At 49.5% G+C, this 14939-nt stretch overlaps 1 protein-coding gene and 1 pseudogene across 11 annotated transcripts in view; one reads left to right on the top strand and one right to left on the bottom strand.

Moving 5' to 3' along the window:
• The window catches only part of LOC129736820 (golgin subfamily A member 2-like), a 430355-nt gene that overhangs the window by 175969 nt on the left and 239447 nt on the right, over window positions 1-14939 (bottom strand). For 10 of the 11 annotated variants that reach the window (XM_055720940.1, XM_055720948.1, XM_055720947.1 and 7 more), the window contains 4 exons: window positions 3948-4041; window positions 3183-3289; window positions 2578-2636; window positions 2189-2330 (listed from right to left, as the gene is read on the bottom strand). In XM_055720940.1, coding sequence (XP_055576915.1) covers window positions 2189-2330; window positions 2578-2636; window positions 3183-3289; window positions 3948-4041 — 402 coding nt within the window. The remainder of the gene's footprint in view (window positions 1-2188; window positions 2331-2577; window positions 2637-3182; window positions 3290-3947; window positions 4042-14939) is intronic. The other variant, XM_055720950.1, reaches the window with a different exon arrangement.
• Window positions 10176-12725, top strand: LOC129736839 (DNA repair protein SWI5 homolog; annotated as a pseudogene).

The following is a 14939-nucleotide window of genomic DNA, read 5'->3' on the forward strand; positions in this document are numbered from 1 at the left end:
ACTATTGGGAGATTGGTTGCGGAATCTTTTCAAGTCTCGGGGAACCACCAGACGGTTGCAGGAGTTTACAACACACGGAGCAATATTGTTATTGGTAATTGTAGTTATATTGACCATTATTCCCTGTATGCCGAACTGTGTAAGACCTATGATTCAAAAGTAGTTTAACCTCTAATGTTGTTTCTGTTCAAAATAAAGACGGGGGAAGTGTAGAGAGCTTTATGGCCAGTGCTGGAGGCCACGATGCCTGTGAAGGGCCTTGAAGGCTAAAGAAGAGAGAAAGTACGATAAGGTTGGCTGAACGCCTGGAAGGAAGACGGGGTATGAAGCAAGGCCAGAGCGGATGCGCGATGCCACATCTCGGCGGCTGGCTGAGAACATGAAACCCACAGAGATAAGAAGGAAGAGAGGAAAAAAAAGGCAAGAAGTTCAGTGCATTTGCAGCTTAGTAATTAACCAATTATATGTAGCCAAGACGTGTGTGAACAGCATTGATTAACCAATGATAATTTAGAATGGGGCGCGGGAACAGCAAACGAGGATATTATAAGCGTGGGTTCTGGACTAATAAAAGGTCTTCTGGTTGAACTCGGGAGTCCACGTCATCGTCTCCTCAGGCCATGTGCTCCTCCGCCTCCTCGTCTGCCATTGCATGGACCTGCAAGGCCACACCATGAAAGTTAAAACAACGTTCATGGTGCATTCACTCCTGCCTGTGTTTGTCTAGAGCAGCTGTGACGCTGCCCCTGGTGTTACCTGCTCAGAGAACTGCTGCACCTACTGCTGCCACATTCTCTGCACCTCCTTCAGTTTCTTTGCATACTGATCTCTTTCTGCCTGGAGCTTGAAAACTGACCCTGAGAGCTGTTCAAAACAAAATAAAACACAAAGAAAATCGTATTGGCTAAATAATTTTGGCAGTGACCGCTTCAGGGATAAAGCCTGAAGAAACCAGTGTTAACACAAATCTCAGGCTGCATTCTTCTGCCACACAAGTTTCTTTACAGACATGAAGATCTGGATGTCATTCCGTACAAGCCCTGAGCAACCCGGGTTTCCAGGCCTGCCTTCTCCTCCAGTGCCACCTGCAACTGCTGCTTTGCATCCAGACTCCCTGCCTGATTTGACAACTGCCAAGAAAAATCAAAAAGTCATGGCAAAATGTTAACACGCCACTTCTGCATAGCCTTTCCCCTGATAGCAACCTGCCACATGATCCATGTTGCAACCTTAAAGTGCTCCAACTCACGGTGATGTTCAATGAAAAAAAAAAAAAAAAAAAAGAGGGGGGAAGGAGATTAAAATCAAAAAGCTTAGATTTTAGCCCTGTAAAACAGGCTGAGCTAGACAGCTCCTCCCTACCAATTTTGTATTTACGACTTGTTTGATTAAAACCTATTTTCTTAATCTAAAAATCTGGCTCAGAAACTTTGTGCATTTCCAGAGACTGTGTTACACAGCCAGACCAGATGGTCTAAAAGCTTGTGATTTTAAAAGTTGTCAAACACGTCAGGAATTTAAAGCCAGTGTCTGGAGCATGTCAGTTGGCACACAGTACTTTTCCCAGAAGAGGAGCAGCTGCCTTTATTTCAAGGGTAACTTAAGCCACTGACTGGGGAGGAAAAAAAAACCAAAACCAACAATAAACAAAAGAGCAGTTTCTTCCCTCACAGGCTCAGGTTCACACCGGCTTGCTCTCTGAACTGCTAACAGCTGGCTTCCTGAATTCCCTTCCTAACTGGCTGCTTCTCTTAACTTTCCCCAGCTGACCTTCGAGTTACCATTGTCCAATTCACCTTCTGCAAGGGTGGGTACAAACACCACCCCTATTCAACTGGCTTCTCAGTGAGACCACGAGACAGCTGCGTAACCAAAATGCCAAACAGATACAAAGCAGGAAAAGTCTTCGTATTGTCACGCGCTGTATGTTCAGTCACCCTCTCATATTGTACAACATTCTTTTCGCAGACCAGCGTCACAACAGCTTTCAGTCTACTGCTCCAGCTCCTTCAAACAGACCTTCTGTTCCTCAGAGGCCTCGCTGAAGGCCTTTGACCAAGAGGATGCCTTGATGAGGTTTTGTGCCTTCCTTTCCGAACAAGGGTTAAGCCTTGCCCCCACTCTCAGAAGCAAAGTCTTACAACGGTCAGTGTGATCTACCCTCACAGCCTGGAAGCAGTATGGGCACCTGTTGGATCCTCCGTTCAGCCATGTCCAGTTTCTGATCCCAATCCTTTATATATAACTGCAAGGCCGAGTACTTGGAAACCAGGCAGCAAAATTGCTGTGACAGCTGTGAATTCTTCTGCTTAATTTCCTCACTGCTTTTGCTGAAACAAACCAAAATTAAAGCAGCATCACTGTATGTACTATGGGTCTGGGCAAGTACATGTCATACAATTACAATCCAGCTAGTCGTAACAGTTAGAATCACAGAAACATCACATCCAGTCACTTTTTTTAAGCTGAATATCCAACCTCCCAAGTCACCACCTGTGGTGCATGCCCCTTGTGATGTTTTGTGGCTCTACCGGGAAGAGCAGTGACTCTGCAGTAACAAGCAGCAAATGGACTTACCTTTGTTTGTACAGCTCCTGTTTCAGGTCTTCTAGCTCCTTCATTAACTCTTCATTACGCTGCAGAAAAAAAGAAATGACTGATTCAGCTGCAGACTTCAGCAAAATATTTCACCTTTAGCACATCAGCTGAAGTGGAAAGCATCAGAACTTTGGCAAAACCCTTCAGGACAGGTTGCTTAGAACCTCCTGAATTTGCCAGGAATAAATCTGCTCAGCCTTTTCAAACGCGATGCTACTAACTGAACGTGAGGTCATTTCTGCAGACTTCTGGATGAATATCAATACTGAAGTGTCTGCCTGATGGAGACCCTCCTGAGACAAGGTCTCGGTGGCGCTTCTGTTGCGTGGAGCTGGCAAGACTAATGAAGTAAGGTGCCGGATCTGAAGACAGCAACTGGACCACATGATTAGTGGTCACAGAAACCTGAATGAACTTTGCCTTGACCATGGAGAACACAGGGCTTTACAAGGTTAATTAACAATTCAGAATGTTAATTTCTGCCTCTTCTCCGAGCAGGGACTACAGACTTTGCATTAGTGTACTGACAAGCAAATAGCCAAAGGCAGAGCTGCTGGTGAAGCATAAGCAGAGGTGACTCTTACCTTCTCTGCCTGTTTCTGCTGCAGAGAGACGGAGGCCAAAGTACGTTCCAGCTCCGACTCCCTCTGGAGAGATGAACGTAAACAAGCAGCAAGGCTCTCGGCTTCTCCTGAACAAGTCAGAACAGAGTGAGTTGAGGCTGGACCACAAAGAGCTTTTTGGAACTGGCTAAACAGCACTTTCTGCTTTGTCTACAAGCTCTTAAGGCAGCACAGAGCTTTGCAAGTCAGCAGACCTGGTTCCGCCCCTGGCTCTACAGGTGGCTCACTAGCAGCTCTGGGCAGTAAAGCTCTCTGTAACTACCATCCTCACTTTGAGGGAGATGATGAAACTTCCTCTGCAGAATAGGCAATATGTTGGTTGGGATCTTTCTTTCTAATAGAAGAAGTCGCTCAAACTTGGTTCAGAATGAAGGGCTCGGGTAAAACCTACCTTTACGCGATAGCTGTGTGGGAGGGAGGGTGGCGAAAAGGGAACTAAGTTTTAAAAGGATCAGAAGAAAGTCAGAAAGGAACAGCCTGGGGTAGTCACCGGGGCTGAACAGGGCTGACAAGGCTTTAGCGACGCACAAAAGAACCTCAACTGCCATGGGATCAACATGCTCCCACTTGGGGGCAGCTCTGGCGACAGAGGCAGCGATGGTGCCAAGTATTGCCCACCGAGGAGTCGGCCACTGCTGTGAGCTGGCTGCCAGCAACTGTCATGCCTCTGGCTTGAAATTCACACTTTGACCAACAGCTTGAGCTGGAGTGCCCACAGTCAATTACCTGATTTCTTCCCTGCAGCTTCTCGAGTATGTGCAAGGGCCGCCTGCAAGTCAGACTTCTCAGAAGCTAGAATTCCAATAGTCTGGATACGAACCTTTGGGAAAGGAAAATCGGCTCAGCACGAAACTTCTTTGCTTGTAATTGCAACATCACTGTTGCCACAAAAGGCTAACTCAGTAAAGGGAAAGAGCTCGTGCAGTTAAGCACAGTCGGGCTGACTCCCAGTTTTCCTGAAGGAACGCGCTCGCGGCTTCCCGGGTAAAGACTATGAATGGTCAGTAATCCAGAGAACAGCAGAAGGCAGGTGGTGTTACTGTAATGGAGGCTCTGCCTTACCCGTAGTTGTTCCCTCAGCGCGGCTTGCTCTTCAGAAAATTTCTTTTCCAACTCCTTCTTTTCCTGTATAAAGAAATGATGCCTATTTAGCACAAAAACATAGATGGGTAACCCTTGTTTTGTAGCAAACTAAAAAAGCAGTGATACATTGGTAGGACTTGCAGCATCGAAACAACAGCAGCCTTTTAAAGACATACTTCAGCCCTGCGTTATTTGAACGCCTTCACTATTTATCCATCCTAGATTGGCAGTAACAGCATAGCACAATCGCTGCTAGCATAAAAACGGTAGTGCTTGGAAGCAAGCTACTGGCAAGGACTTGTATTCTCCTGCCTCCACCACACTCCTCTAATACTTGAGTATTTAAACGTTCGCTTGTGTCAAAATAAGAACGCTACCTGCCAGGCAGGCCTAACTCATGAAGTCAAATCATTCAACCCTACGCTACAAATGAAACTGAATCTAACATAAGACAAGACCACACGTGCCTGGGCCACAGCCCACTATACTCTCTGCGCCGCCAAGGAAGAGATACTATTTTTCTGCCTATCCAAAACCAGGACACACTTTACCTTCTCCAGCTGATCCACTGCCTCCTGGCTCTGCTCTTTCTGTGGAAGGAAAGTGATGCACCAGTATCAAGAGAAAATACTCTCATACATCTGAAACACATTTTCACTTCAACAAAGTAGGATACATGCCCAATTCACGCAAACAGAATTTCCACTTTCTGTAGTCCTTTCTGTAGAGGACTAGGAAGTTCATCTTAGCTATTAAAAATACGAGATCTGGAGCTGCCTTCACTAATGTACTTCATATGCCAGGCATCTTTTTCATCGCTCAGTAGACTGCCACAGTTGTTCTCCAACACCGCTGCTGAAACCCCTCCATGTCTACTTCTGAGCATCTACCACCTTCAGTTAAACTCGCACCCCCACATCTGTGCAACTGATGGCAGTAATCCTGGTGTATTGGGATGATCGCCAGAAATGCTGGGGGGTTTTAAAAAACACCACCAATAAATTAAAAAAAAAAACAACCAACCAATAACCCCAAAGAAAAACATAGTCTTTTCCTTGACCTGAGACCTCAGACCTTTCTTCCACTGAAGAGCTGGCCTTAAGTCACGCAGAGCCGCACTTGTGTTGGCAGACTTCTGCAGGAGGTGGTATGGGAGGGCTGAAGCCAGATACAAAGAGAAGGGGTAATTCTGTCCTAGCCCATTTCCATCTTAGCGGTGAAGTATTTGGAGATTTGTTGTCCGTAGGTAATGCACCTTTAGATATGAGGTGAAGGAGACAAAGGTGGCAGCTGCCTACCCAGGCCGCCACACAACTGTGCTGCTGTGTTTGCTATTTGCTGACGATCACAATAATACTCCTTATAGCGCCTTTCACTCCAAAGTACCACACAGAGAAACCATCCTTTTCTGGGTAAGGAGAGATGCAGACTCCCTCTGCGACAAGCTAATGTCAATGATGCAGGTTGATTTCCCATTCTTTCCCACTAAATCAAGAATACATCTTTCCATGCATACATGCTGTCCATTCATCCCACTCAGCTTTTCTTCCCACTGCTGAATGTTTACGTTCTAAACCAGGATTTTTTGCTTCTCAATGCTTAAATATCATATTGTTCAGTAGGATGACTGCAGACACCGCTGAGATCCAGGAGTGTTTTCTTGAGCTGACTGCTTAAAGCTCCACATCAAATATCAAGAGAATTAATAGGACAAAAGGAATACAAAGGCAAATCAGAGTGAACTCCATTCCATCTTGCAGGTTTCACTGCATCTAACTGGTACCCCTGGTGATTACTATAGTTACGTTTATTGATAAGAGACGCACGGATATGTAGTAAACAGGAGTTACTTTATGACAACTGATCTGAAACAATGGTAGGAAAATAAGCTACCAAAATGATGCAAGTGGAACGAAAATCAGAGCTTTGCCACAGCAACAGCGGAAGACAGTTCTGGGCTACCAAATTTGACTTCCCTGAGCTTCTATCACAATTTGATCAAGCCTTCCGTTTAAATAAACTGCCTGAAAAGAATTGGTTTAAAAAGGCTGGGGTTTTATGTTTGTGCCTGAACGCGTTTCTATTGCTTATCGGCATAGTTCCTGCCCTTTCCTCTTCAGAAGCCTGGCAACGTGAAGACGCTAAAGCCTGTAAACGCTTGACTCAAAGGATCCGACTTCCTGCCTAAACCTATTTAAACCCAGCACTGGAACTTGCCAGACTGTACATCCCCTGCGCAAGTTTCATCGCCTGTTGTAAAACGGGTTGGCAGGAGTAACTAGACAGCTTCCTCAGGGCAGCTGCTTGCCTGGAGATCAGCAGAGTCATGCCCTTCAGAAGCAAGGCCCTAGGGAATACAGCAACGACACGCACAGCGGGAGAAATACAGACTAAGAAAACACTGCCTCTCCCTACTGCACTTGCCCTCAGCAGCTCAGTTAGTTTATCGCCTCACCCCACACTCCTCCTTTTCCTCAAAGCTCAGCTGTCTCGCGGAAGAGGTTTTGACAAGGTTCACTTTTTCACACGTTCAGTTCGACACAAACCAGAAGGGCGCAAGCACTTTACGAGCAATGGCAACGCATGGTATCAACTAGCTCCATGATAATAAAAACAGCAACAAAACTCAAGCAACTGACAGGGGCTATGTCAGGACAAGGCTCCACCCAAGAAATCGAGGCCAGCGTAAACAGAACCTGAAGCATGCAGTAGGGAGAGCGAGTCACTGCGAGGGACACGAGCACTGCCTCACCTTCCTCCTGTCCAATGAGGGTATGGCTACCCCATTGGAGCGCTTCAGCTCCGACACCGGCACCTTCAGAATGTTCTGAATCTGAAGGAGGTGAAAGAAAAGGGGGAACGGCTCAGAAAAGGACAGAGAGAAAGTGTCGATCGGAGGGAGCCAAAGAAACCGGCATCCTCCGGCTGGCCAGGAGCATGCAGCTCAAAGCAGCAGCTCTGGGCACACCCAGGGCTGCGTGACAGCACCGCATGATCAGACACGGCTTTGGCACGTACCCTGAGCTCTAGTGTGCACCTTCCAGCAGCGGTAGCTGCTAACTATTGTGGCACGCTTCGCGTGCTGGCGATACAGGCAGCTGCGCCAGTCATCCATTACACCCGCATAACCATTTCCCGGCTCTAGTCACGTTGTTCAGAAAACCAAAGAACAAGGAGGTAGCAAATGAGCTGGGACAAAGACCGAGGCACTCACGTTCTCTGGAGGCTGCTGGTCATCGCCCAGGGGAGTCTCAGGTCGACCGTCTCCTTTAGTTTTGCGGTTTTCCTTACTTGCTGCAGCTGCTCCAGGGCTCTTCTTCTGCTGATACTCCTTCAGCTGTGAAAAATAATAATAATCTGAAATCCAAACAGAACATGCCTTCTGTGAGAATGATGTTAACCCCCCAGCCCCAACTCCACTGGGTAAAAAGACCAAGTGTAAGGACAAGAGAAACGCTCTTCAATGAGTTTGTCGCCCGGGGGGGGGGGGGGGGGGGGGGGGGGGAAGAGAAATAAAAATCAAAACACGTCCAAAAAAAAGGCTAAAGTAAGATCTAATGTGATGAGTTTACGACAAGAGGCTCAGAGCTGCAAACGTTCAACTTTTGTACACAGCTAAGAGTTGCTGGGAAACGACTTGATACTCCATCCGGCAACTACAAGGAGATGAAAAGAAGTATCTCGGGGTGGGGTTTTTTTAGGGTTCTAACTAAGAGCATTGAGGAAAAATGAGTAAAGGGCAATGAAATCTGAATGTTAAGTGAAACATCAACACCTGACAGTAAGGTCTCCCACTCTGTGAAAGACTTTGAGAAGGAACATTACAGTCCTTACAGACAAATGCCATGTTAATACAAGCAGCGTAGTCACTGTGAACTAAGGGGAGAAGCAACCTACAACGGATTTTTCAATCGCACCCGCTTCACCCCGGAGAAGCTAGTCGGATAAGCCGTTCGCTTGAACTCGGCTGGGTCTTCCGAGCCGAATCGTTCGTGCTCCAGCAGGGTGAAGCCCCCAAGCAAGCGAGCCCCAGGCAGTTCGGTCAACTGCCCGTTTCCCCAGCCCGCAGCCCGCCCTCCGCCCCCCCGCCGGGCCGGGCCGGGCCGCGCCTCGGCCTCCAGGTGGGGAAAGAAGGCCCCGTTATTGGCAGAACTCCAAAATGGAAGCCCGAACCGCTCCAGGACACTTTCCCCTCGCAAGGACTTTCACATACGCCGCCCACGCCGCGGCCGGGGAAATAAGTAACATGAGACCAAAAAAACCCAAAAAAGGGTGTGGGGGAGGCCAGGGGGAGGGAAAACCGCCAAACCGAACCCGGCAGATCCACGGCACCGCCGCCCCTCACCTTCTCCTTGCCCGCCGCCAGCCAGCTCTGCCCGCTGCCGTCCGCCACGGCCGCCCCGCGCCTGCGCCGCCTTGGCTTCGCCCACCGCCGGCGGCAGCAGCCAGGGCCCGCCCAGCCTGCGCTGCCGCCCTGGAGGCCCGGCCCATCGCCGTGCCCCGCCGTGCCCGGCAGCTCCGCTTTTCCCTCAGTCACTGGGGGAGCCGGTGCCACCTTGCAGTGCCTGCTCCCCATGTTGGAGCCCGCACCGCCCGCTGCTCGGGTGACAGCCCGCACCGCCCGCTGCTCGGGTGACAGCCCGCACTGCCCGCTGCTCGGGTGACACCTGGCTGCCCGGCGTGCCCCACCCAGAGCTCACCTGCAGCTTCCCGGAGACGTTTGTTCCCCGGCGCTGACGGCACAGTGGGCCCTGTCGCTGGGAGACTCCACTTCCCAGCGTGCCCCGCGGCGCGCCCGCGCCTGCCGCTCCCGGCCGGCCCCGCGCGCACCCGGCCGGCCCGGCGGGAGGCGGCAGCCCTGGCCGAGCGGGTCCCGCCGAGCGCGGGTCGCAGCGCGCCCGCCCCGCCGCGGCCCGGGCCCGGCCGGTAGGAGCCGGGTCCCCGTGTTACAGATTTGCTAACGGTTACAATTAACTAACCTTATTTGATTTTATAAAATCATTTTCATAGAACTGTAGAGGAATAAGAAATATATTTTAGTGGAACTAGCAGCTGCACCACACAAGCTGCTGTGGAATCCTCTGTACAGCCCTGTACCACGGCCAAGGACTGAGAGCAACCGAATGAAACAACTCGTAGCTACCTGCCAAGAAACCGTGAACTTTAATAATAGTGATATAAAGAAATGGCATGGAATGGGGACAGTCAGTTACGGGTAAATATATTTACACAAAGAATGTAGGTCTAGTAATTAGGACTCACTCACGCACCCGGCCGTCCATAAAGAAGTGTCTGCTTATCTCCCTCACATCGGGGTCGGCAAGTTTTTCATTCCGAGATTTCGGTACCAGCCGCTCCCCGCCCCCGCCGCGGGCCGTGCCTGCGCTGAGGCGGCGCGGCCCGGCCCCTGACGCGGCGCCGCTCTGCTCTGCCAGGGCCTCCGGTGGCGGCCGGCGGAGCGGCGCGGCCGGCTGCAGGTCCGCGGTGAGGCCCTGCGCGGGCTGGGGGGAGCGGGCCCTGCTCCAGGGCTGCCCCGGCCGCCGTCTGTGGCACGGCACGGCACGGCACGGCACGGCACGGCACGGCCGGGGGTGTGTTTTCTTGGGGCGGAGCTGCCGGCCTCGCCCCCCGGCGCTGCCTCGTCCTGGCAGCGCCTCTGAACACCGAAATTGTGGGGGTTACGGTCTTATTGTCACCTGACGCTGTAAATCTACAAAACGCCGTAGAATATGATGGGGGGCGGGGCAACGTTACAGAAACCCATCAGTCTTTTACCTGAGCTTCCCCCCTCCCTGCCCAGGAGACACGTTTTCCCTTTTTTCTCCTCTTTTATCCACTGACAGACACATCAGAGGATTTTCTGGTTAGTGCCCCCCAGCACCGCAGCATCTTCCCCTGGGCTGAGGTAGCGTGAAATGTCTCCTGTGCTCTACAGATGCCCCGTCCCGCGTCCTGCCGACCTAATGGAACCAGCCAAGAAGCCCTGCAGTATGAAATCGAAGAGCTGAAGCAGAAAGACCTTGCTCTAGACCAGGAAACTGCACAATTCTTGTCCGAGTACGTCCTTGGCCAGCTCAGTGTCCGCTGTGATGCCTCAGTTGGTTTTGTTTAAAAAAAAAAATACGGTCTAGGGCTTAGAGCTAAAAGCCGTCCTCTTACGCCACCGCTTTTATCGTGGTGTTGTGCAACGTTGATTACAGCGTTGTTTTGATTTATGGGACCCGTTAAGGGAGAATTCTTTCCACTTTATTTGGTAAAGCAAACCCAGGTTTCACTAGGAGCTGGGACAGGAGCATTTTAACTTTACCCCAGGTGTTGCTGAGGCAAATTACCTGTGAACTGGGAATGAATGGTTTTAACCGTCGTGATGCTATGACACATCATGCTACCAGAAGGCCTTGTTCATGTGAGAATTAAAATTGAGATTGTGGCTTGTATGACCTGCCCGGTTTAGCCCCGGATGAAACGGTTTCCTTGTTTGTTCCATCCCGATCAAGTGTCTATTTCCTGTCTGAAGCGAGTGGGTTAAACGTTGGTGTTCAAGAAGCAGAGGTGTTTCCCAGGCAAGCGAAGGGCCTGGAAAGAGACGGGTGCCGCTTACAGGGTAGCGCAACTGTTTTAACTGTGGTTTCTATGACCTACTGTGGCAGCTGCTTATTAGCAGCTCTTTTGAGATCAAGTTGCTGCTTGGTTTTTAAAGAGAGGGTATCTCTGTGGGTTATTTGTTGCAAAGGAGTGTTATTTTCTAAGGTCATGTGTAGTACAGAGAATGGAAACGGCAGAGCAACAAAGGCTGTTCCCAAAGCTTTTTTGCTTTACCACCACGCCTTTTTTTTTCACTAGCTACAGATTAGAGATACAGATATAAACTGAATTCACCACAGCCTATTCCTGTTCCTACTTGATTCTGAGAATTCGGGTGGGTTGGGGTTTTTTTGTAAGTCGATGCGGCAAAAAAAACCCCACTCAAAATGAGGGTCTACTCATTTGTAGCTTTCGTGTTGATGACTTGCAGCAACTGTACTTGCTGCCTTCGGATTCTGCTTTGGATAGTGCCAGGCTTGAGCGTCTCAAATCTCCTTGCTGTGCTGGGTCAGTAGGGGCAACACTCGCCGTGCGGCATTTTTGACCTTTTCTGCTTTTATTGCTACAGAGGCTACAGCCTGGAGGAATTGGAGCAGCACATTTCTCTGCTCGCTCCATGAGTACAATGATATTAAAGATGCTGGACAGATGCTGCTGGGCAAACTGGGTAAGGAAGGGGAAAACTGTTGATGAACAACTCAGTCAATGTTTTCATGTAGACAGAGAGAGAGAAGGTACTACGCCACGAAGGCAGAGCTTGTTTTAAAGATTCTTGAATTCTAGGGCTTTCATTGCCCAGCCACTTGTGCAGGCACAAACACTTCTGTCGTTATTTTCGCAGGATGTGTTTAGAACCGAACATGCGAAAGAATTGTCATCTACTGCTATTTTAGTCTGTGTTATGTACTGCCAAACTTTGTTCAGTCTTACCAATTTTTGTCAGTTTTGCTCTTCATATACTTTAAAAGAGTGTTGAGACAAGCAGAGAGCGCAGCTGCAAAACCTTAGGTTGGTTCCTTAGCTATGGGAGGTTCTGTGAGAGAGTTAGGGGCTACTGGGAGGAAAACACAACTTTTCTGACTGGTCTGATACTTCTGTAATGAAAATAGCCGTCTTTCTTTTCCAGCTGTTATCCGAGGGGTTACTACAAAGCAGCTCTACCCTGAATACATACGATGTGGAGCTTAGCGACTAGTATTGAACCTGAAGATTGCCCCGTCCTGCAAAGCTGACACTTACTGGGCCGTGACGGTTTGGTGTGGTATTGGTTCAGAACGGACAGAAGGTGGCCTCAGAAGCGTGTGTGTGGAATTGCAACAGCGCGTGCATGAACAGCCTTATTTCCGAGCAGCTTTACAACGTGAAAGCTGTTGAATCTGTCAGCTGTGTCCTGCTTGTGGGAAAGGGATGTAGGACTTTGGATGATTTTGTCTCCTGTCTGATGGGACAGTATATTTTTTTTTCGTTTGTTGGAAAGGCCGTAATTCAGGTTGATGTGAAGACTCTTCCCGTGGAGACCTTGCTTCTCTCCAGCATCCAGGGGCTGTTTGGTTACTGAATAATAGAGGAAGCGAGGGCATGCAAACGTGCAATGTAATAGCTGCTTTGAAAGAAAAGAAAAAACCCTCGGAAGCAGCAAGGGAAGAAGGCTGAATTTGTGGTGGCTTGGGGGTTGGTTTTGTTTTATGATCACATCTGGGTGAGTCTGGGTATTCTGCATTTTTGTACTTAACTGCTCGGGTAGCTAGAGGTTCTGTATCATTTCTGTGGTGAATGGCAAAAGGTGAAGTTGTATTGAACTGTCCTGTCTGAATAAAGCAGCTGTCACATTTCTCAGGAATTCACTTATTGAAGAGCCTATAAAACAGCGCGTGAACCTGGGAGCAAATTCTTAACCTCTATTCTGAGACAACTGGAACATCTATTACTCAAATGTTTTCTGAGGACTCTCAATGGTGACGGTGTGGCAGCGCTACCCAGTAATGGGTAGGTGCCGAATTACCTTTACTGCTACAGAGGCTACAGCCTGGAGGAACTGGAGCAGCACATTTCGTTCTTGCGGCTAAAACAGGAACAGTCAAAAGTAAGGAGGAAGCGAGTGGTGCGGCAGAGCGGTAATAAGGGGAGCAGCGGCGATGATGAAAATGCTATCGGCAGACGCGTTACAGAGGGGTGGAGGAGAGTGCGCTTGGAAAGTATGAAAGAGGGAGCGCACGCGTTTCCCGTGATATTACAAGATAGACACCCAGGCCAGTATCAGGCATTTCACTGGGAAATGATTAAGGAACTACGGAAAACTGTCACGCAAAATGCACTATATTCTCCTTTTACACAAATTTTGTTAGAGAACGTGATGATGGGTCCGCAGCTAGTGACTCTGCTAGAATGGATCCGTGACAAAGTGCTGGACTTTCCACCTGATGGCACCTGGAAAATTCCTGCCTGGCAAGCGGTCGGCAGGCGATTGTGTGATGCTGCCGTGGAGGGGGACTCCGTGGCAGGCATGTGTTTAGCGCCTTGCTGGCAAATTCTGACTCCTCTTTTGCCAAGCGTGGGCTAATTCTACTAACGGCGCTAAACCAGGGGAGGCTGTAAATCCCCCCGACAGCGCGGCTCTTCTCAACACACCGTCAACGACGGCGATTCCCTCCACACCTCCTCTGCCCCCAGAGCTCCTGTCACTGATTGCAGCGACCCTCACAGCACAGGACCGAGCGCGGGAACAGGACAACTCAGACAATGATTCCATTGACACCGATAAACCTTTGGACCCAGGTCCTATAGACCCGGAAGAGGAGCTAGACCTTTTTCCTCCTCCCCCTGATGCACTGGCTGTATGTTCGGGGAGGGTGAAAGGGGGTCTGAGGGATCAGTGGCAGCAATGCAGGCGGGAAGCGCTTAAGCGAGGGCATTTGGGAGGCGCCATGGCACGTTCACTATTTTGTCAGCCAAATCAACCTGCAGAGTGGCAGCCTGTGCAATACGAGGCTGTTAAAGGGTTAAGCAAAGCCGTGCGGGAAGGGGGGATCCATAACACATTTGCTGTGTCCCTTCTTGGAGTGATGGCAGAGCCTTATACACTCACACCACGTGATTATTGGAAGTCATTGCTTTGTGTGGTACGCACGCCGACGCAGTGCATGTGGTTATCTGGTTTTTGCGAGCTATGTGTAGTGGCCTCGATTGAAAAGCTTAATCGGGGAACTGCTGTGAACTGTGAGCCGTTGGCTGGAGAAAATAATTGTGCCGACCAATCCTGTGACTCAGGCAAGGCATCCCAGGGACAGCTATTTGCAGACGGAGGAGATGGCTACGAAGGCAGTCCGGGTAGGGGGATACGGGAGTCTGGGCGAGCCTCTAGTGCGTCCTTCGCCACGGTCTTGCAGGGTCCTAGAGAGTCATAGACTAACTTTATCGATCGGCTTCAGAATAGTTTGCAACAACAAGTCGAGCAGGAGGAAGCTCAAGGGTTGCTTTTAAAACAATTAGCTGTGATAATGCCAATGAAAAGTGAACATGGGCATCGCAGCCCTTGCACAGGCGCAACCCCAACACGTGTCAAATGGTTATAACCCAGAACTCACAGCAGACTGTAACTCCCAGGTTGAGTTCTGGAATGCAGCGTGACACGTTTTTGCTTCTCTAATCTCTTCTGTAAGAATAGTGCACGCTCTTAACTGGCTTCGTAAATAAGGCTGCTGGCTTGCTAAAGAAAGTAATGCTACAATACTATTTCTTATTTTTCCTGGCTTATTAACAGGTGTCGATTCTGTCCGTCGTATGTTGCTACAGAACCGAGTTGCTATTGATTTTTATTATTAGCGCAGGGACAAGGGTGTGAAGGCTTTGATAGGTTGCGTTACGTCAGTCTGAGTGACCACCATGAATCAATCCACAAAAGCATACAAAACTTAAAACAAAGATCCGCAGCAGAGCCAGGGGTGGGAGGCCTTTGGTCTCTTCTCACGGCTGGGAAACTTTGGGCCGTGGATCAAAAGTAGTCCAGGATTTATTATAATCGCCTTAACCCCCGTATTGATGTTTGCCTTA

Source organism: Falco cherrug, chromosome 9 (genome assembly GCF_023634085.1).
Source record: "Falco cherrug isolate bFalChe1 chromosome 9, bFalChe1.pri, whole genome shotgun sequence".
Classification (NCBI taxonomy): domain Eukaryota; kingdom Metazoa; phylum Chordata; class Aves; order Falconiformes; family Falconidae; genus Falco; species Falco cherrug.